At 36.5% G+C, this 24,632-nt stretch overlaps 1 protein-coding gene across 2 annotated transcripts; it reads right to left on the reverse strand.

Annotated features, from left to right (window-relative positions):
• Nucleotides 1-468: 468 nt before the first annotated feature.
• LOC135587635 (glutamine--fructose-6-phosphate aminotransferase [isomerizing] 1-like) lies at nt 469-24,399 on the reverse strand. 2 transcript variants are annotated; one of them, XM_065079256.1, is made up of 11 exons: nt 23,880-24,395; nt 22,758-22,930; nt 21,170-21,281; nt 10,186-10,331; nt 7,789-7,953; nt 4,186-4,507; nt 3,850-4,100; nt 3,664-3,778; nt 3,271-3,526; nt 3,026-3,194; nt 469-730 (listed from the first exon to the last, which is right to left on the reverse strand). In XM_065079256.1, the coding sequence occupies exons 1-11, from the start codon at nt 24,154-24,156 to the stop codon at nt 647-649; spliced, it is 2,070 nt and encodes a 689-aa protein (XP_064935328.1). In that variant the 5' UTR covers nt 24,157-24,395; the 3' UTR covers nt 469-646. The 2 variants fall into 2 exon arrangements, with proteins under 2 accessions (XP_064935328.1, XP_064935329.1); XM_065079257.1 differs by lacking the exon at nt 469-730 and adding an exon at nt 1,173-1,294 and having other exon boundaries at nt 23,880-24,399.
• Between the last annotated feature and the right edge of the window lie 233 nt (nt 24,400-24,632).

Genomic DNA, 24,632 nt, shown 5'->3' on the forward strand with positions numbered 1-24,632 from the left:
CAATGCTTTGTGGGATCTGTAAGAAGAAGATGAAGTCACAATAGAGGACCGCCCTCGAACAAGAGAGGAGTTAGCGAAAGGAGTCTTGGAGGATGAAGCCCTAAACGAAGAGAAGGATCCGTAATCTATGGGGGATTCCCAAGCTTCTCTCTCTATCGCCCACTATCTATCGCCCACTATCATATCCCCCTGTTGGTATGCAACTTAAACTTTGATTAAATCACATCAAAATTCACTAGATCACGCATCAACAGATCGCATGCGTACGACCATGTGATTATTCGAGAACCAATAACATAGTTTCAACAATTCCTTAAAATGATAAAAAAAAATTAGATGAAAATTTATCGAGCTTATATATGATTAAATTCTATATTATAAATTATGTAAATAGATTTTTATTCTATTTTTTAAAGGATACACATAAGAGAAACAAAGGTATAGGCAAAAAGTAACAAAAAAAAAAAATGAATTAATCATCTAAAAACCAATAGAAACTGGTAGCACAAGAATTTATACAGTCGGATAACACAGTAGCAGGAAGAGGAGTTAAATTAAGACTTCAAAAATAAAGAAACTCATCCCTATATTAAAATGAATTCACATTAATGTTGAGAAAGATGCAGAAACAACTACTTAATTTCATTCACTCGGTGGTCACACTTTTTGCAAGATTCCTTGGTTGGTCGACGTCATACCCTCGTAGAACTGTCAGATGGTATGCTAGTAACTGCAACACGCAGAATAATTTCATAAGCAAAATGCTAAACACAATCTGTTTAAACTACACCTAAGTAGAACACTCTGCAAGGATAGGATACGAACAGCAATTAAACCGACAAAACGCAAGCACTGCATAGTATATGCTGCTAACACATGCAAGATGACGAACATTCATTTACAGTACTGCCTGGTCAAATCAGATCCGACAGAAGATCTGACAGAAACACAATTTTATCAATGAAGTACTCCTTACTGAAACTTAACGAGTAAAAAATGGATTTCTTATGAACCTTCAGGACTAGAAAGATTAGGCATTAATGTGCACGTGTCCTGCCCAATTCATTGGTTGCCACCAATAGTATATACCCTATAATACATTTTATATGCACCACAGGTTGCTGTGTTAGGTACATACCTGACTTTATACACTGCTAAATCATCTCGGACCAATCTAGGATGTAAAAAAACTAGGGTTGCAAGCAGATTACACTGATATGTTTCACATTTGATAGTGCTCCACGAGTAACCAAATCTAAGCCATATGATTATAAAGAAATCCTGGCAGGCTATCCTATTAATAAATACGTTGTATCCTGTATTAGTATGATCATTCAATTGCAAAGTGAAAAGGTAAAAAATAAAATTCATTTCTATGTATAAACTCATGATCATAAAATACTAACTAAATGAATTTCCTGCAGTATTAACACTTAATAATCTATATCTTTATTTAAATCATATAATTACTAGATGCTCCTCATTTTTTTCCAGTCTCATAATAAATTTATATTAACTCTCTATCAAAGATTTTCTGTAAGTCAATAAAAATCACATGCAAAATTTTCTTTTCACTATATCTTTTCACTAATTGTTTAGATGAATAAATGGCTTCTATAATATCTTCCAGGCATAGATGACATAAAATTGTTTACACTAAAACATCCATAGCAAAATGGAAAGATGAAGTGAGTCTTTAGGTATAATTCAATGCCCAATATGAAATTGGTTTAGGCCTGGATTCCCAATTTGACCGACGTGCTGCCCCAGAGAAAAGCCAGCTTCTAGAATTCCATTTCAAAGATTGACTATTAAATTTTTTTGTAATGGCTATCAGTTAGGTTTGAAAGTAGTTGGATGTAATACCCAAGCAATCTCAAGACAAAGTACAAAGGAGACCTGCAAATGTGGGCCTTGATGCCAAGTGGTTTGATTCTTTGGACCAAACTAGCTTCAAACAGTTACGGACTGGAGTCACTGGACTGCTTTGCTTTAGCAATGATTTTAAAAGTTTTAACTTACAGTAATATTTTGGTTTATATGGTTTTCTCTAAACCATAGTTTCAGATCTCGGTAGTAGACCTTGTACCTCGTACTGGTCGTTGGTCGAATCGGTATGGTATGGGTGCGGTGTATACCACCATACAGACACACGATACAATGCATTATTCTGGCAGGTTCTGATCATCATGAAAGAAGTATAGGGTAACTAGAAAATGGGAAGGGGGTTAAACATGTCCAAATCAAGCAGCAACAAGAAAAATATAACCTTTAATAAAATAAGGATTTCAACACCTTGTTTACTTGGAATTTGAGTCTGGCCAAGTTTGTATACATGGGAGAATATTACCATAAAAATCAGGCATTCTTCTTTATTTAACATGATTGAAAGATGACGTTTCCCGGAGAGTTGTCCTAGGCAAACCATTTTCTTATCTGTCTTCTATTTATTATAATTTCCTCCTATTTCTCTAGTTCATAAAGCTTTTTCCCAGTGAAAATATATCCAGAAGAAAATCTAAAAGTTCTCTTGCTTCTTGCCTGCTTATATTGGTAATTTCACCTACTTTTAAGGACGAATAGCAAGGGGAACTGAAATTAGATAACTAAATTTATGCTGAACATGGGTCAATCCTTTATTACCTTAACCATCACACAGACAATGGAAATCAAAGAGAGGATATGACCAGAGGGTTTTGGGAAGGAAATGTAATAGAGATGAAAGAGCACCTGATTTGTTAAATGAAATGCTAAGAAACCGAATACTGCTATTTAGCTTTCTCAAAAATTTACTTTGAAGTTTGATGAGTAGAAAAGAGAGGAATGGGTAGGCCTAGAGATAAAGCAACCAAATCTTGACCCAGCATATAGAAATAATTGATATAAGAAATGAACTTACTATGGCAATGACATTCTTAAAATTGCACATGTAATTCCTAGTTTCGAGTAATTGTACAAGGCATCTTTTATATCAATAAATCCAATATTATACAAGAAATATGTAAGATTTAACCCATAGGCATACCTGCATTGGAATAATGTTAATCACTGGCTGAAGGCAATCTGCAACCTGAGGAACTTCAATAACTCTGCAAGATCCCATGGGGCATACAGATGTTGCATCTCCTTCTGAGCACATCACTATCAAACGCCCTTTCCGTGCATGAAGCTGTTGAATAACTGACTGTTGCTTACTGTTGGCAACATGTAAATAAACATTCAGAAAACAGGTGCTTTCTATAAAAGAAAAATTGTCAAACAGAGACTGACCTGAAGCAAGCATCATGTGTAGCAATAACAATGATTGGAAGAGTCTCATCCACCAAAGCTAATGGACCATGTTTCATTTCACCAGCAAGCATACCCTCACTGTGCATGAGTGCAACTTCTTTCACTTTTAGAGCACCCTCCAAAGCAGTGGCATAGTTGTATCCTCTGCCAAATACAAGGAGAGACTGAGTGTCTATCAAAGACTTGGCAAGATCTCTCATTTCACCATCAAGTTTCAGAACCTCAGAGACTTTTTCTGCAAGCAAAATGATAAAAAAATTGATAATAATTCAATGTACTTATACAGCCTTTATGATGAAAATATATTTTCATTAATAACTGTGCCGGACATCTATCATTCCTGTAGGATATAAACATCAGCAACAATCATACTTGGTAGGTCTGAAAGACCATTTATAATAGCCTCTCTTCTAGCTTGAGTTGATATTTTGTCAGCTCCAATAGCCAATGCCATCATAGCCATGACCACTATCTGACTTGTGTATGCCTGACACAAAGAGAACAAGAAATGCAAAATATGGTACAGTGGAGAAGAAAAAGAAAATTGATTGTTCTTACCTTCGTACTAGCAACTCCTATCTCACATCCTGCATTAATGTGAACACCACAGTGTGTTCTTCTAGCTAATGTACTACCAACAGTATTTGTCACACCAACACATAATGCCCCATTTCCCAAAGCATACTCAAGAGCTAGTAGGGTATCAGCAGTTTCCCCAGACTGACTGACAAAAACTGCTGTATCTTCTCTGTAAATTGGACCTTGTCTATCCAGCAAGTCGCTTGCCAGCTCCATGGTGACAGGGATACCTTATTTTAGAAGTAAAACCACATTCAATTAATAAGTATTTATCTTGCAGTTAAAAATTAAAATATCAAGCCAACCCAGTTTTACCAGAGAGCTCTTCTAAAAATGGTCTTGCAGCTAAAGCTGCATTGTAACTTGTACCACAACCAATGAAAATGATCCTTCTGCTATGCCTGATTGTTTTCAGGTGGTCCTTGAGTCCACCCAGAACAACACTATTATCTTTGAGTCTGCCTCTCATCGTGGTAGTTAAAGAATGTGGTTGTTCATGTATTTCTTTCTGCATGAAGTGATCATAGTTTCCCTTCTTTATTTGCTCAACCTCCATTTCAAGCACAGATAATGCTCGTTGCACTGATGCAGGCTTCTCTCTGCCATAATCGAACTTCAAAATTGATACACAACCATCCTGAATAAATAAAAGAAAATCAGAATAGTTACTGTTCCAATTCAAGTAGAGCATGAACATCTTGGACTACATCACCATTCAATAAAAAAAATCAGTTTGACAGGCTAAACCAATATGAAAACAATATGACTAGTCAATATTCGTAGAAACAGCCACACCAATTAGTTAGTACATATGTCACATGTAAGCACATATATAGTTCACATAAAAGTATTTTAATAAGTATTTAAGTTAAAAAAAGCAATACAAAATCTATTTAAGTAATAAATAAATACATTATGTATATGCTACAGCCAAATCAAGAGATTATGCAATGATATTTATACTCAACTAAAAAGGTATTTAAATAATGAGTCATAAAAAAACAAATAAAGGTTGTCAACCAGAAACATAGCTGATGCAATCTAAAGGACTTCATGGTTGCAATCATCAATGGTTCTATTGTTTAACAAACTACATAATCAGTGCTATACAGTAATAAGTTAAAAATTACACCTAATAGGTGCTGTATCACATCAAAAGAAAGCAGAGCCTCCAAAAGAGATTACAAGAGGGAGAAGAAGAGACTACCAAATCAAGAGAACTCTATCACATAAAAGAAAGTAATAACATTTTAAGAATGAGCACTGGGCTTATAAGTTCACATACTAATAGGGCTACTAGCGCTTGCTACTACTAAAACAACTCAATGTCGAAGGAATTCTTTATTATATAGAAAAACAAGCTATAATTACTAAAAAATGCTTAAAATATCCTTATTGCTGCCACTCTTTATTGTAGTTGCGCTGGTTGGTCCCTATTTGATGCCTTAGGAAGGTCAGCAGCCCTTCAGGAAATGCTTGGTGCCAACTATTAAGCCAGAAACCCCATCCAACGTGGACTGATTCTGGCTAGACATGTATAGGAGCTGATCATCTCGAATCCAAGTTGGTATCTCTTCTCGAAGTTGGATCCTGCATATACTATCATATGTGTTGCATATGCAGCAGCATACTACATTTAGGAACAACACAATTGTAGAAATATAAAGCACAGGATTTCCTTACTGATATGGAAAATCCAGAGGTATGCTCCTTTGTGATCTAGGTGATTAGCGTTTGAATCCACAAACACAATCCCTACTTGCAGAGATAATACTAAGTACATACACCCTCCTCTAGATGCCTCATGGTGCATGCACCATTCACTGATACATCCTTTTTGTGTATATTTGAAAATATAAATTCAATAAAAAGAAGCGAACAAGCACTTTACACATGTCAAGCTGGAACAGCAAGGACTAGAGATGTGCATAAGATGAGAAATGAACAGAGGTCCAAAGCATGACAATTAAGCAATTTCCAATGCAGACAAAACAATTTGAATAAATAAACCTTCCATCTAAAACTACTAGCACATGCCTGGTAAGAAAAACTCATCATAGCTAGGGCTATTATGCTTGGGGAATGAAATAGTCCAAGAAATTTATACTAGGGGAAAAAATAGTAAATTGCTGAAAAAAATAGAAATTAGATCTCAAGCTTGTCTTTCAGGCTTACAAGTACTCATTATATACGAGTTATGGAAGAAAATCTCTTTATACCAAAAAAACTACACTGTAAAGGAACTCTAAAACTCTTGACTATGGCTCCTCAGAGCTGAACAACTAACCTAACAGGATAATTAGACACTAGATCAACTCAAAATAGTACCTTAAAGACTCCCTCAAACAGCTTCTAATAGTAATGGCATAAATCAATCCAAAATCCCTTCAAAGTTTACAAAATGTCTATTCATAATAGTAGTGAGGAGGCTTGGTCAACCCTATTCATTTCCATGAACAAGAGTTGCTCAGCAACGTCATTCTCACTAGAACTAAGATAACTACACTAGACAGCTTGATATCCACTCTCTTCCAAATCTAAATTGATCTCTAATAGTGTAGAGTCCTGTGACAGATTTTACCAAGTTACGGTGGACATGTACCAGGCTATATAGAGCTATTTCATGTTTAATTCTAGGGATTGCACCAAGTTGTAAGAAGCTGAACCACGTTGCTAAGCCTTTTTTAGCTTTTTTTATGCCCCAAAGGCTGAACTATGGCCAAGGAGACCTTAGCTAAGCCATGGGCTAACAGGAGGGTTCCAGCAGGCACATTGTATAACAACATCCCATTACTTTATATTGCCAAAGAAACAAGATTTCCTTTGAATTCGTCGTTTGCATTTCAAGGCTACGCTTAGACTTGCTAGACAAAAGTCGAAAAAGGAAAGATATCTGGTCAATCATACAATTTAAATGATTTGACCTAGTAACATGAAAATGGACTTAACCCCTCTCAACCTAAGTTAAAATCCCTACTATGGCTCCAATTTAAAAGGCACGTTAAATACTTGAAGTGATCAATTGCCTTGGCAATTGCCATTACCACAACTGTTGGTTAGAGATATCAACTTGATTTGTTTCAATATTTCCTAGGAGTTGTTAGGGCTGGTTTCAGTAATAAAGTGGGAACAGTACACCTCTTGTAATCAATCTTTGTTAAGAACTAATCATGATAGAAAGTTCCTCACCTCAGTCCCTAGCATCACACTATCACTTTGTTGACACAAAAAAAGATAAGTATTAACTATGATCAAACAGCATAAGAAAATTCACCGACACAATCGACTTGAGAACAGAGGAAGCAGATACTTCCAATTACTTCAAGAATCTTAAAGCAAGCATCTACATATCACAATAATTTTGGTTCAAGACCCATGCTCATAGCACATAATTTAAGCAATGTATTAACAGTAACCTATCACAAGTTAGTTTAGAGATACAATTGAGAAATTGAGACCAAGTATTTGATTCCCAGTCTAATACCGATTTCAGTAATCTTTTGGACCATTAGGGTACCAGTGTACTTAGTGGTATACGTACCTGTACCATTCAATACCACTGAATAAAATAAAATAAAAATTGCATTGAATCTTATTGAGTTATTTATTTGATATTGGTTCTCGAACGGACTGTAAAATTCTGGCTCATACAGAATAGTATGATCAAGATTTGAACCTTCCTGGAGACCAAACAGAAGTATCATTTCTTCGAAGCATAGAAGCATTGTATAACATTAATGTTGGTTTGAGAGTGCAGCAACAAGCTCATGATAAGGCAACAAATTTCTTTGTTGGGGAATCCCACCAAGTTGCTATCATTATTTTAAAAAATAAAAGACATAAGGCACAACAAACAAAATTAGGTAAAAGTTACAAAATATTGAAAGAGAAAATGCAAGAGGTAAATGTAAGACATACCTTAATGTGCACAACCTCATTATCTTCAATGGCCAAGTAGTTCTTAGTATGTTCGACAATAGCACACAAGTCACTTGAAAAGAAGAGTTCTTTAGGTTTCTCATCCTTTGTGAGGGCTTTTACATCATGAAATAACTTTCCACTGTTTTTATCATCAGACAATTCCTTGAAAAGAAAAGAACGTTTCCATTAACTACTAAAAATAGATGATACAATAAAAAGCTTTTAATTTTTTAATAGACAAAAAATAGAGGAAATCACATATCCAACATAATAAAATATCAATTAAACAATCTGTACACCCTTTCAGCAGATGCAACACTTGCTTAGTCTAATGCAAACTCAACTACAAGCAGAATTTGAATGATCCTAACACAATAGTATGAAAAGTCAATCTGGTAGTAAAGTTCTTTCTGCAAGGTATCATTGAAATAGGCCATATCATACAGTTGTAAACCACTAACAAGTAAATTTGAAATATCCATAGTTCTACACATGGCTGCAACACCAGTCTAGAGAAAATTAACTTGTCCCCAAATTAACAAGAGTCCGATCACAAAGAATTTTAACCATATGCACATTGAGTTTTTGTATACTGTTCCATAATTTTACCATCACTAGTACTCCCCTTTTATTCTTTGTCAAGTATTTATGTTCTATTGATGGTTAGACTTCATAACAACTAACAATTTTGTCAAACCAGATTAGGGATACGATGTTAAACCAGATTTTGAACTGGAAATGGAAATCAAAGATTATTATAAGTGGTAATAAGTCAGGTTGTCAGGGTGACAATTTAGTTTTCTCTTCCTCAATTAGAAAAGACTAAAACCTCATTTAGTCAGTTAAGAATAGTTCTTGTAACTTTAGTTGAGAGATACTACCATTTAGTCACTAGCAAATTAGAGGTTCTCTGAAAGTAATATCCAATTATAAAGAGAATTGTGCGCAATCACTTCCAGATATATTAGCCTATATTGATTTAAAAAGCAACAGAATTCTTTAGCCCCAATATATTGGGACCATCAAGTTCATTGAATCCTTAACTTGCATCTAATCTATAGTTAATTACTCATTACAAGTATTGAACTATTTGGCAGTACATTTATAAGAATTATTCTGTTGGCCCTTTATCTAATAATATTATGATAATAATAGAAAATTGCATGTCACTTATCCTTTTACTTCGATTATTATAAAATGTCTCATTAATTACAATATTACAACCCAAAAAATAGTTGCTGAATACAATATGTACCTCGTGCCCCACTATTGGTATGGAATGTAACATGACAGGTGCATCAACCCACTCTATATGATCAATTTGCCCCTATATCTATAATCCCAATATCTCTCTTATGTTAGTAATGAGAGCTTCTTCACTCACCTACTTCTCATTTCCATCCATTGTATTGTCCCATATGTTTTTTTCTCCCTTACTTCCCTGTATCCTATTATCATTAACTGCAGCTGCCCCTTTCTACATAGCTCTGTTCTCTTCATCCACCATCTTCCCTACTACATTATTCTCAAAATATTTCAATGTCCTCATGATGACAGATGCAACCAAAAAGCTAATAATTTTATAAAACACCTCTGATTTACAGTGCTATCAAGATCTGTCTTTAGCTAGGCCAACCATGGCTATTCAAGAACTAGAGAGAGCACAAGAAGCACAGTAGGAGATGCCAATAGAACGCAACGACGAGCGATCATGACAATACAAGCACAGAGTTGAATTGTATAACTTTCAAAAGGATGTAACTTGATAAACAAGGGCAAAACATTTCATAGAACTTTAAATAGCTAGAATGAAGCAATAAACAAATAATATTTTGATGCTTGAAACCTGCAAGTGCAAGCAAACCACAATGTTTTTTGTATTTAGCACACAAATTTTTGGATTAAAATGTATATTTCAAAAAGACAGCTCTTTTTCATCATATGAAGGTGTAATACATTAATTTCTCGCACAATTTTAGTTTCTTCCGACCAAACCATCTGCTTTAACATGTATTAATTGTGAAAGCATATAAAAAACAATAAGTAGATTCCTAAAAGGCCTCTTAAACTATATGAAGAAGGAAAAAGGCCATCACAATACCTAAGACAACATTGCAAAGGACAAGTGAAGCATATATGGATTATCAGTTGAAAAGTGAATGTGAGATCATCCGAATGAGCATAAACTGTTAACAAACCTCATATACAGTAGATTCCTACAAAATGATGATAAAAATTTAACAAAGCTTTATTCTCCTAGTTTCTTACATTACTAACCATCTTGCATTTTTAATTACCCAGAGTAACACATAAAACAACAAAAAGAACTGGAGACAAAACATGCAAAATATCTTATGAAACCAACTTAAGACAACGCAAAAACTAGACACTTACTTTGACACCAAGGATCAAAGTGCTACCACGCTTGCAAGCAATTAACTCATTTGGGTAATGTGCACTTTTAAATATAAGTGCATATGCTCCTTCAAGTTGCCTCATGACTTCTGTGACAACTTGACTAAATGTGACAGTCTGTTCACCTGAAACATTGACATTAAGAGAAACATGTGAAGATAGATATGGCAATTTGACTTGCAACATCAACATGAATTACAATCAATAGTTCAACTATTATATTTTAACTAATAAAATGAATAGTTGCAGTATTATGTTTTAACTAAAGAAATATTCACAAGAACAAAATTAACAAGATACTGTATGCAAAGAAAACACAACAAATATATAAATAAAGTGCTTATATAAAATTTGTTCAGAATTGCTATTCAAATAATAAAAAGTAAAATTCTGCTTAAAAAAGATATAGGCTTCTACTAGTAATTCATAAATAAAGGTGTTATGTTATCATCTAAATATTGGCTTACAATTAGGTGGATACAAATTTGAGATATCTAAGATGAGAGACACGTCCTTTTCTAGGGCACAAAGAAACATACATGACTCCTTGATTATATTGTTTCTTAGTGAATTCAACCATAATATGAACCATAAGAGGCAAAATAAAAAATATCAAGAATTCAAAGGCATCAACCAAGCAAGCAATTATAGTTAACTGACACCATTATATGATATAAAAATAAATTAAGGAAACCATGAATATGAGCATCACATGGCACGAGGTTTCACATCTGGCTTAAAAAACGTTGAACATAATGGCAACATATCTATGCTCCACAACATAGAACATGAAGTTTGCTACATTTCACACAACCTGAAACAGCTAGACCATGAACCCTCAACAAAAGATGATGAAAATTATTCCATGAAAGACAACATGAAGTGCATCCTAATGGATAAAAACATAAAACTCAACATTGTTGGCATAGGACATCCTAAACCATGGTCAGCCTTAGGGGTACAGAAATTTAGTGAAAATAGGAAGAGAAGGGCAAAACAGAAAGGGATTATATACTTATATGATAAAGCATGCTCAATCCATAGGAAATTTGATTCAAACCAATGAAAGCACAAGTGATGCAATTTCAAACACATAACAGTCCTGAGACATTGACTTTACCCTTCTTGACTAGCTTTATGGTCCAGTAAAAGTCCTGTATCGTCAAGGAGAAGTCAAGCACAAGAGGGACTTTGACGTTTTTGAGAATTACGTAATGGTGAAACTGAAGTAGTATGATAATTGAAGTGATGGCAAGAAGATACAAAATAGAAAACTTCTAGGACTCGCTCCAAATCTTGCAAACTCAGTTCAAAAGAAAGATAGTGGCCTCAAATCACACACACAGGAGGAAAACACATCCATTCATCTTTCCGTTGATTGATGTTCCAAATATAATCCCCTCTCCTTTATAAGGATTCCTCAATTACGAAAACGAAATATGAAAAATAGAGAAAAAATATGATTACATCAAGACAAATTAATTGTTTACAATTTCCTTAAGATAAATTTCTTATTTGTTTTAGCAAACACAGCTTTCGTTTTGATAATATATTTGATTGATGGACTTTCATCTTTCTAGAATCCTCAATCACATTGAAACTTCCTTGTAAAGACAGTCTTTGACCAAGATATGTAATCTCCAATCAAAACTTAAATTTAATTTCTTTCACACTTTCCACTGTTAGTTTTCTTTTTCTTCTGCTTCAATGATCTTGGAAAATAAAGTTTTAGCAATCTTAGAAACTAGATCCAATAACAATAATGAAGTGGAGTTAAACGTTTGAATTGTTCCTTTGTGAATCTAGACATCCTTTACATTTGACAAGAAACTTTGAATACTCTCCATTGCAAGTGGAAACCTATTGTTCATCAAAGATATCCTTAATTTCTTTTTTTTTTCCTTAAACAATGTGGTAAAGGAAGGAAAGAAATTACAGCCCATGAAGAAGTGGTAATGGTTGGGTAATTGAGAAGCAAAGTGAAATATTATCTTGTAGCCCATTGTAAAGTATCATGTCCCTAATACTGATAACTAGGTTAATGCAAAAATCTGATGGAAGATATAGTTCACAGCTCTTGAGCTAATTTTTCATGTGATTTTACAAGGACTAGAATTTATGGTGTCAAGCATCTTAAATGTTCCTAGTAAGGGTCATGGCACCCAGTAACCATAGACCTTCGCCTAGCGTACGAAAGGGAAGGGGAAAACAGTAGTATCGACCAATCTATTGGAAAGAATTGACAAGCAACACTTACAATTTGGTGACAAGACACATTCTCCCTTGCAATCACTGCTGCTTGAGTTCTGTAGCGACATCAATAATAGTTCCTCTACCAAGATGGCGACAGTGGCAGTCCAGCCATTCTATTGTTCCAACTACTCAGCTTTAGGGTAGAGCATGGACGAAGGAGTAGCACTTTATACATGCCATCCAAGATTTATATTATGGCTCGAGGATCCATGCATATTATTTATGATCGGAATATATAGGAAGAGGAAGACAGTCAATGCCTTTGAGCATATTATAGAGCCTCTACGAGAGCCTCTATTTGCAGTTTTATGCTATGGAGGATCATGTATGGTGATAGTTGGTCTTTTTTTTCAAGTTTGATCATTTTTAGAATAAAGAACAACAAATCAATGGCAATGGCAAAAGTTTTGATGCACTCCAACCTCCCCAGTCCTACATATCACAATCATACTTGCCTTAGGAGTATCCTCGGACACTTGCTATTAATGATAATGAGGCAACGACGATTACCACATTAATGCATCAATAGTTCATGGTTAACAATACAATATCGCAGGAGCACATCCCAAATGGTGTCCAACAAACCTACCATATTGAGATACAAATTTTTAAGATCAAGGATCATGATTCACCGACCATAGAATCCCTTCGTTCATTTTGGTGTTAGAAGCAAGTAAATATAAATGTCATCTCGACAATTTATTTTACTGAAATCTGAGAGTTCCGACACTTAATCCAACATCTCATCTCGTATTTTCATAGATGATTCAAGATCAATGGAAGTAACTTCTTTCGACGGAGAAATGCACAACAAAGTTGCTCCTCAATGGAAGAAAAAAAAAATTAAATTCAAGTTCTTATCCTTATTATTAAATCTCAGATTTTGATGATGAAATCAATTGACGAAGTTAGGATCTAATGTGCGTTTGAGTGACGCAGAACTATGCACACCCCTCCTCCTCCTCCTCCCCCCTCTTAGTGTCGAAACGATCCTAACAATTTGTATCAGAGCCAAGTTTTTCTCAATTGGTTTACCACCCAAGAGAATGGGTTTATCGATAATCTAGAGGGTTACTCTATCATTCGTCCTCCTATGTTCAATGGGACGAACTACACGTATTGAAAAACTCAAATGAGAGTTTTCTTGCTTTCTATAGATTTTGATTCATGGAATATTGTTGAAAGCGGTTTTCAAAAGTCTTCCAAACCAATGAATGAATGGAATGATATCGAGAAGAAGACTTTTTCTTTAAATGTCAGAGCTATGAACGCCCTATTTTGCGCTTTAGACAAAAATGAGTTTAATCGTATTTCTTTATGTGAAACTGCACGTGAGATTTGGCACACTAGAAGTAACTCATGAAGGCACGAATAGAGTAAAAGAATCTAAGATAAATCTTTTGATGCATAATTTTGAATTGTTTCGTATGAAACCAAGTAAGACCATTAGAGACATGTACACTCGTTTTACGGATGTCGTCAATAGTCTAAAAGCACTTAGTAAAAGTTTTTCTAATTTTGAACTTGTTAATAAAATATTAGTATCCCTTCCAAAAAATTAGAATCCTAAAATAACAACAATACAAGAAGCAAAGGACCTAAATAATTTTCTGCCTGAAGAATTTATCGGATCTTTAATGACCTATAAAATGACATGTATTTCACATGACGAACATGAGAACAACCTTCCCAACAAGAGGACGGATTTGGCACTTAGAACAAAAGAAGACAACTCGAGCGAAAGCTCAAGTGATGATGACTTTGAACTCTTAACAATAAAGCTTAAAAAATTCTTAAAACAAGGATCTAAGAATAAAAACGAACTTAAAAAGAAGTAGCTGCCAAAGAAAATGAAAGTATTCAATTCGACATGGGATGAATCAACTGTATCCGAAGACGATAAGCAAACCGATAAAGACGAAGTGACAAACTACGCCTTAATGGCTCTTGACGACGAGATAAATGACTCAACCGAAACTCCTTTACCTTACAATAAATTGCTTAATGCTTTCCATGATTTATTTATTGAATTTAAATTAGTTGGCAAAAATTATACATTGTTAAAAAAGGATCATACCTCTCTTTCTAGTGAATTTGAAAAACTAAAAAATGAGCATGATAATTACATGTTAACTTTTTGGACTCAATGTGAAGAATTAGATTCAAGCAAAAAGGAAAATTTGTCACTAAAACAAACATTAGAAAATTTTGAAATTGGTAGCAAATCTTTAAACATGATTCTTGCCAATAAGAATTATGTTCGTAGAAAAGAAGGAATCGGCTATGTGAGTAGTAACACTCAACAAAAGCCAACCACATTTGTTAAAGGACCCACAATGCATATTAGCCCTAAAGTTAAGTGTAATTTTTGTGATAGACATAGTCATTTTGCATATAAATGTTCATTCAAAAAGTATGATCCACACAAATTAATTTAGGTTCCTAAAGGAACCATAAATGACCTTATGTCAAAAATCAAGATAGATAGATCTAAACATGAGGGACCCAAAGTCAAATGGGTACCTATATTAAACCCATCTTTCTTGTAGAAATATCTACAATCGAAAGCTAAGAGCAAAAATGATATCTTGATAGTGGATGCTCAAGACATATGACCGGAGATCCAACATACTTCACAAAACTCACTAGCCGAAACAAAATGATTTTGATTGAATATGCTTTATGTTTAATGAAATCATGCTTAATGAGTTTATATTTTGAAATTATGCATGAGAAATTTTATAATTTATGGCTTATTGATCTTAATGATTTTTTTGTGATGATTTTTTGCTTTTCGGTTTTAATCAATGATTTCAAGAATAATGCATTCCCCTTTTTTTTATTTATAGTACTAATAAAAGTTGAGAGTTTTATATTTTACATCTAAAATATATTAATCTAATAATAATATATTATATTATGGGTTCAAAATAGATCATCCAATATATTTAGGAAGCCATCATTTTTAGTAATCGTTGCAAGAAACTCCTGGCCCTGTATAATCAATTTTATCTTTGAACATTTGCTATCACAAGTAAAAATCCGTCCATCGGTGATCTTTACTTCGAATCTATCACAACCTTCAATGTGGTAAGCTAATCGGGCTACAACTTTCCTGTCCATAAAATTATTAGTGCTATTCGTACCAATCAAAACAGTGACAGGCTGATGCTTCAAAGTTCCTCCGATTTTCATAGTTTGTGGGCTAGCGTAGCCAGCCAATGTATGCACTATATGTGTGATGGCTTCAATATCTTCATCAGTTTCCACACCTTCATGATCGGAGTCTAACTCTTCTGCTTCCGATTCCTCTCCAATTGGCTCAATCATCAGAAGTTGCCCTTGTTTACATTGGTGCTCCATACTCCACTTTTTATCATAGTACAAACCTTTCGCTGATCTTTCTTTTAGTTCTTGGGTTAGTTTGCGAGTGATAGGATTTTGACTGGGAGTAGATAGGGTGGGCTGCTTGTTGCTCACCTGTTTATTAACACCTCTATTCCGATGGTATTCCATGCTGATTTTTTCCTCATGCAGGCATGCAAATGAAAACGCAGCTATCATAGTGCGGGGTTGACGAGCCTTAACTTCACACCGAATCTCTGGATTAAGCCCTTCAATAAATGTACCCAAAAGTTGTTGTTCCGAGTTCCGACCAATCTCTAGCTTGATTTGACAATCTTTCAAACCTGCTCTGATATTCCAACACTGTAGAAGTCTGACGAATTTTGACGAGCTGTCAATCAACATTCTCATATTCTAACGGGCCGAAGCGAACAAGAAGCCCTCTTTTGAACTGCTCCCACAAAGGAACTCCGTGGAAAGTTTCATACTAATTGTACCACTGGATTGCATCTCCATCGAGCTGGATTGAGGCCACTTCTACCTTGGATTCTTCTGGGGTTCTGTGAAAACGAAAAAAAATTTCCGCCCTAGAGATCCAACTAGTCGGATCCCCATTTTCCGCTATTATCATTTGGTATCAGAACATTTTACGATAAGACTTTAGGGTCTTATCAATTGGTATCAGAGCATTTTACGATAAGACTTTAGGGTCTTATCAATTGGTATCAGAGCAACGATCCTCGACGTTCTCATTGCAGTTCATCATCTCAAAAAAAAAAAAAAAAGCCCGTAGCCACTCCCCAGCTTCCCAAGCCGCAGCCACACCTCTGCTTCCAGTTAGCCCACCCGTCGCCGCTGCCCCCCGACCACCAACCTCTCCTTCTCCACAGTCGGCCCTGATTCCCGACCGACCGACTACCGTTGCCGCTGCCCCCCCAACTAGCCTGCCACCGTCGATTCCTATTTTCCACTGTAACCTCAACCCCGGCAACGCCACCGCAACCGCCCTCCAACTGAAACGCAACAAGCTCTTGTGCGGCCGCTTCAACCTCGACAACGCACGCACCGACTCCTCTTCTCAACCTCGGCCACTTCAATGGCACCGTCGTGTCCTCAACCGCACGCGATCCCTCGGCGTCACCAACGCCTCCTTCCGTAGTGTGGTAGAGACAAAGCAACGCTACCTACATCGACGTCACCAACGCCTCCTTCCATAGTGTGGTAGAGACAGAGCAACGCTGCCTTCCATCCGCGCCGTCACAACCACCATAGCTGCAAGCCCTTGGCGACGCTGCCCCCAGCCGCACCACCATCGTTGCCTCCCAACCCTCAGCAGCAGCGATCCCTCCACGCAGCGACCACAACAAGCATTGCTGCCTCCCACGCAGCGAACACAGCTATATCCCCGCATCCTCGCAGCAACCCTTCATTCCAATAATGCTACCACCGATTGCATCACAACAACAACACCGAGTAGGGCAGTGATTGATGCCCTTGACCGACATCAAAAACAGGAGTTGAGATTACAGATTTGCAGTCGTACGTAATGACTGTCGATAACTCAATGAAAGCACAAATTGAAGCGTTGGAAACCAGAATTGAGAATCGACTAATAGAAGCGTTGGCAACCAAAATTGAGAATCGGCTACAAGAAACCCTTCATGATTTCAAAAAGAGCTTGTTGGAGCACTTTAGCAGGTTTCAATAGGATGAGAGCTCAAGTTCTACGTTGCATAGATCTGAAAATACAGAAAAAATGGTCCTAACAACTATCTTGCATTCTTTTTCAAAAACTTGTTAGTTGTACTTTTCTCCTTTTTGTTGATGACAAAGGGAGAGAAGTTATGATGATTTTATAATGCATACAATACTCATTATATTATGATGATGCATAGAATGAGAAGTTATGATCATGCATGGTAGGATGTAATGTACTTTGATATTTTGATACCATGATGATTCGAAATATTTATGATTTGGAATTATGTATGCAATACTCATGATTTTATGATGTATGTAATGATGTGAAAGTCAACGATTATCATTTTCTGAAATGAAACCTTATTTCAATATGACATATTGATAAGGGGAGTTTAGTTTAAACTCTGTTATCAATTGGTTGTCATCATCAAAAAAGGGGAGATTGTTGAATCTCGGATTTTGATGATGAAATCAATTGATGAAGTTAAGATCTAATGTGTGTTTGAGTGATGCAGGACTAACCTCGATCAAGGAAAGGCAATTCGATTAAAACAGGAAGAATCAGACGTTGGACCGGAGTGGAACATGTCAGAAGATTGGACGTCGTTCCGGAGGAATCATTGAAGTGCCGGAAGGACTTCGTGCCATGAGTTCAGGCATCGAGCCAAAGGATCGGACATTACACGAAGGAGATCAGAAGTTACGAGAGTCAACATACCGATTGGGCCTGAGTTGGAACTATTTTGGACCAAGTAGAAGGCCCATTCAGTGACCCAATGTTAGGTAGAACCACCTATGAGCTGGAAAAGTCAATAGCACACTTTTTCAAGCTGTCAGACGATGGTACCACCAAACTGGGTGATGATGAACAAAAAGGGTTGAACTTTATTTTTAAAAACTCGTATATATTGGCATATACCAACATATGGTACCATACTTATCAGTATGTATCGATTCGTCCAAGGACTAATACCATCGATCGACATGATATGATGATGATCCATGGTTGGAACCTCTTTGTCTCAACTTTATATTTATCAGCTCTCTCCTTGAATTCCTATAATACAACCTATGATGAAATAAATATATTAAATTAAAAAACATATCATAAGTTTTTTTAATTTTTTTTGGAAAAATGGTTAGTTACAAAAGGGTGGTAAATTTACCAAGACGAAAATGATCTATTAGATATTATGGGTGATTGGTTATTTGTATTTCTTTTACATGGAATTTCTAACTAAATAGAATTACTAACTAAAATAGATATTATAATATTCATTGTTAAAATTATTTTTTCTACAAATTTTTGCTTGCAAATCACAAAGGTGTTTAGCAAAGAACTCAGCAAATTCACTGGATCTAACTTGTGAAAAATAATAATTAAATCACATAGGTTTCGAGATCGGCATCCAGTGACTATCTGAAAGGGGCTAAGATTAGCATACCTGTTGATTGAACAGTTGCAAACTCAAATAAGCTAAGTACAAAGTCCCAAGTGGACAAATGATCATCAACTAGACATCAAAAAACATAATCTGAACTCCTATTAACTGCCTCAATATACCCAGACATGATTAGTTGTTGCAGCAAACACTACCCCCATTAAGAATTGGATCCCTTAGTTTCCTCTGCAGTTTTATTTAATCATTCGACTACCCAGACTAAAATATGAACATCCAAGTTAATCTTGCAATTGTTTAGTATCCATTTCCAGATTTATCCAGTAACTTTACAGAAGAAAAGTAGTAGTATAAACTTTTCTGAATATTCTGACAACATGAACAAACAGAACTTGCAGTTGAGCCTGATGAGTGTATCCTGGATCAGAAACCTTCTTTTCGGAGTCAACCAGGAAAAAATAATTAAAAAAAGAAATTTGCACAATTCCTCTAACACACTATATTATACTGCTCCATCATAGAATTTGTGGTCTAATAAACTTGCAGGTTTCTGTCTAAGCAAGACTAAAATAATACTAGTCATTGAAAACTTGAAATGAAACCAAACTAAGTTGGACATGAATGATGCAAATTCAACCAACATTATAATTGTGCTGAAACCATTCTGTACCTAAGTGAAGATCAGGATGATACCAAATTAGACATATGGAAATCATGTGCAACAATTAAAGTTGGTTAGACTTTGTAATAATGCTTGATAAAATGTAGATGGATGTTTCACAAAATAAATTCAGCTCGCTAGTGAATTGTTACTTGGTGAATTTGGGAGATTGCTACATCCATCACGCCAACTTCCATTCTAACATGACTACAATGCAGCAGATAGTTTCTTATCTAAGGGCCTTGTGTGACCTCATAAATATTGCTACTCATGCCTATTTGAAATTTTATATAAAGCATAACATGTGTAGCCAAACTCATTTTGTATATTCTGTTGGCCAATCCAGTTATGGTATCTTAATGGGTGATTTCCTTGAAAAATCTCCTCCTTTTGGACTTTTCCCAGAAGATGCCATTGTTTTCATTTTTCCCAGATGGTGCCCCCTATTTCCTATAATCCCATAAATGCCCCTTGCTGCTGCCTGCCACTTCCATGTCACCCATCTTGTTGAATGCCCTTCCCCACCCACTGTACCTCCGCCTCATCCTATCCTCGGGTCCTCTCTACTGCCACCTGCGCCAACCATTGGCCTCTATGCCACCACCTCCATAGTCATGGCGCTGTCATGGAGCACCCCCTCGAACATCCCCACCCCACCCTCCACCTCCTGCTCCCAACACTAACTCCACACTCACCTTGAGAAGAGAAGAGAAGAAGGTAGGGCAGAGGCAGCCACATGGAGGCGACAAGGCCTAGCAATTGGGCAAAAGCAATGAAGATGGCGATGAGGGCCTCGCGGCCGAGCAGAGGTGGCAAGGATGGTGACAAGGGCCTTGTGGTGGGGCTTCGCGGTGGAGACGATGGGGCCTCATGGTGTTGATGACACAAAGGTGGTGAGGCCTTGTGGTAGAGCCTCACAACGACGCAGAGGTGGCGTTGGGAGCAGGAGGCGGAGAGTGAGGCAGGGGGTGTTCAAGGGGGTGCTCCATGACGACACCATAGGGACAAAGGTGGCAGTTTAGAGGCTAGTGGCTGGTGTAAGTGGCAACAGAGAGGAACCCATGAGTGGGATGAGGCAAAGGACGGAGGTACAGCGAGTAGAGAAGGGCATTCAACAAGGCAGGCAATGGGCAGGCGATGGGGCCTCTTAGTGAGGCCTTGAGATAGGGCGGAGGTGGCAAACAGTAACGAGAGGCATTTATGAAATTATAGGAAATAGGGGCACCATTTGAGAAAAATTAAAATGGGGGAAATCTTTTGGAAGAGCCCAAAAAGATGGGGTTTTTCTGGGAAATAGCCCTATCTTAATTAAGTTGAGAGTCAACTAAACTTATTTTACTACATTTGCCATTTTCCCAAACCATGCAAGGTTAAACAATTTATGGGTATCCATCATGACATAATTATTAAAGATAATCTTCTTGAAATTCAGGCATACTAACTTTGTCAATCTCTATAGATTAAAGAAACATAGTAATGATATAGTCATTCATCAAAATGCAACAGCATGTACAGACAAATCGAAAGGTAAACAACGATTATATGGCTACAGTAAATAATGTTTAACTAGTTCAAACAAATTTCCAGGAATAAGAAAACACACCTTCCTCATCACGAGCTTTATCGAACACAAACTTTGCAAGTTTTGGAATAACTTCTGTATCAGTTTCTGATTCAAAGGTGAATCCATGTCGAATTAATGTCTCCTTTAAAACCTGAAGAAGCATAATATAAAACAACTATTCAGAAACATTCACAGTGAAACCTCAATTTGCTATTGAACAAAGATGCATGTATTTTTCTCCCATTTCAAATAGGAGGGCACCTGCAGCTTATAGATCTGAACAAAACAAAAGAGAAGAAAACTTCATTCCAACAAAACTTAATGTGATGGAAGTTCAAAACTATACCTTGTCTAAGTATGCGAACAATAAAGAATATATTACTAATATTCAAGTGACATGGCAATAAATAAAACTTGTCAGTAAATTTCAACTCTACTGATCCAAAATGAAGTCTGCAATGTTTGAAAGGCAGTCACCAATACATGGGTGGTCAAGGTACAACTTGATTAAAATGCGGTTAAAAGCACATATGTGCCCACAAATGCATTCATCTTAAAATATTGTTGTTCTATCATTTCTTAAAAATTAATTTACTAACAGTTTGAGTTTGGTTAAGTTCATATTCATGTATAAGATGATATCTGCAATTATCTAATAACTTATCAATTGACAAGTAAAATAAAAATTATTAAGATCTAAAAGGTTTTATTAGTCCTCTGGCAACCCAATACGTACCACAATAACTTTACTAGTAATGTTATAGGATTGTAAAATAAAAAAAGCAATAAGCAGCATTTTAGTGCACATAGGTGGACCCACATTCTGATTATGAAAATTGCATATGCAACCACAGGTTTAAGAAGATATTGTTGAAGTAAATTTAGCTCAGTGTATCTCCTTTTTGTTGTTTAAATTTATCATATTATAATTAACTTTTCACTATAATCAGATCTTACAATCTTCATAATAATCAAGTACAGTCTCTGTGATTGTTTTTACTTGAGCATATGTTTATATTTGACCTTCTAATTCAACCAACCCTCAAACCCAAACAAAAAAGAAATAAAAGACAAATAAAATGTCATTACTTGCTCCTAACACTACTCAGTTTGTTGATAGTTAATATCCATCAATCATACACACGTTAAGCAAATTACAAGTAAACCTGTCATCAATGATTGATATTCCAAAGCATCCAACTCTCTGTAGTCACTTTAATAATTTAATTGTACTGAATACTCTTAGTAGTTGGCAGTATTTTTTTCCATCATACTCCATATGTAGTTACAATCATCCAAATCTAGATTATATAAAAGTATCACCAACCCCTTTCTGGATGAATATGAGAAACAAATGGACTAGCTGTTAACTATCACAAACATACAACTCATGGAAATGGACAAGATGTCTTTTCAATGTTTTCCCTAGAAACAAGAATGTTTTCCCTAGAAACAATTTGCATATTCCTAGCAAGTTGAAAGGTGAGAAAATATGGTAACATACAATTAAAGTTGTCTTTTAATCTAAAATTACTCAGGACTCCTTAAATATATGCAAATAAGCAACGATGGGGAAAACATGCAAACGCAGCACAATATATGAAGAAAACTAAGCATTTAAACAAACCTCATAATTTGTTATGATTCCATTGTGAACAACCAAGAACTCGTTGCATGCACCCGATGATTGCGGATGACTATTCCTTGGAGATGGCACACCATGAGTAGCCCATCGAGTGTGAGCTATTCCAGCATGAACAGAAAATGACTTTTCCAAATTTAAGTCCATTGCATCCACCTCTATATAAAACGTCTGATTGTTAGAAATTAGGAAGAGGAAAAAGTAGAGAAAGGTAAACCAACTACATTTAGCAATATACAGGGCCTTCTTCTGAGGAAACAGTTTCAGGACCCAGTGCAGCTATGAAGATACTAATAAAGCTGGCATTAAGGACCGGGTGATGCATCTAAAGCGTCAAATCTATGAAGTAAATAAAACCACATTTAGATTCTGATGATACGAAGTAAAATTAGCATATTTGTGGCATTAGAACATCATCCAGATAGGGAAACCAAACCAAGGGTCAAATTGAAAAATATAGTTAATGATTTATAAGCAACAATATGTCAATATCTCACAATAATATTTCAAGTAGACTAATCAAAGGTTACATCAAAGTCATTGACACACTTGTCCAAAATTTCCTAATCAGTACTGCCCACTGAAACCACTGAATCATTATTTGTGCTTATTTTTGGGCAACAACTACCGATTTCTGAAACCGCTTATTAATTCAGAACTTAAATCCAGAACAATGACTGAAGGGAGCATAAACATCTAACATTTCCCAAAAAACAGAAAGCAACCATTCTATTCAAACATGCGACACCATAGATCAAACGAATTAAGTGTCCAACACCAATTTAACTGTCCCAAAAGCAACAGCAACAGCAAACGAAAACCAACCAAATGCCTAATAAACAACAAATTAAACAAGTATCAAATCATGGTGCTCGAGAATTTCGCCCAGGTAATTCCCTAGGTGGGGAACAGCCCCCCCGTAAGTGTCACCACAAGAAGAAGTACCGACTCGTTATCCAAGTAAACAATCAGAATCAGATCTTTCTCGCAAAGCAGAAACCTACGCCCAGCGGCAATTACTCCAAAGAACCCGAAAAAATGGAATAGGCAAGATTATCGAGACACAAGTAATATCTGCGAAGAGAACCAGAAGAATTCTCGACGCACCAGAGTAGACGGATCGGACAAGGGACTCGATCTTCCCCTCCTGCCGGAAAACGAGGGGCGGGGCCGAATTGTATGGCAGCCTGGACGCCTCCTCTCCGCCGTCATTACCCTCCCCCTTGTCGATGGTCACAGGCGAACGGAGATCGGCATCGATCGCGATCCCGGAAGAGTCGTAACCCCTGTATTCGAGGCGCCGCAGCCCGTTGAAGAGGACTTCGAGGATGTACCGCCTCTCCCTCGCCACATTGTAGTTCAAGAACGCGAAAATCCCACACATCTTCCCTCTCGATCGACCCACGCCTCGTCTCGAACGGAGTCGACGGCAATTTCAATTATTTGGGGAGACGAAGAGAAGGCGGTCGTGGAGTCAAATTTGGAATCCACTAAATGGAAGCCTCCTCTCACCGGGAGGAAATCGAAGTTAATGGTCGTGCGAGTGTCCTCACGGTCACACCTCCGCGCATCGACCGTCTTTAGTGCTTCGTGATTCGCATGCATCTCGACATTGTGAACGGTGGATATTCCAAATTGCACTAAATTGACCGTGCGCCTATGCGCATAGAAGACGAATTCCCCAAATCTTCCACCGAGTCGTGAAGCGGCGGCTGCTTTAGTATATCTTTCGTCGTCGAGTAAAAAAGGTGTATATCCAGTACCGTGCGTTCGATAAGGCAAGTCTTGTAGGCAATGCGATCGGACAGTTCAGATGGATCTGTTCGGCTACTCCCCGGTGGTCATATTCGTATGGTGATC

Source organism: Musa acuminata, chromosome BXJ1-8 (assembly GCF_036884655.1).
Source record: "Musa acuminata AAA Group cultivar baxijiao chromosome BXJ1-8, Cavendish_Baxijiao_AAA, whole genome shotgun sequence".
In the NCBI taxonomy this organism is placed as follows: Eukaryota; Viridiplantae; Streptophyta; class Magnoliopsida; order Zingiberales; family Musaceae; genus Musa; species Musa acuminata.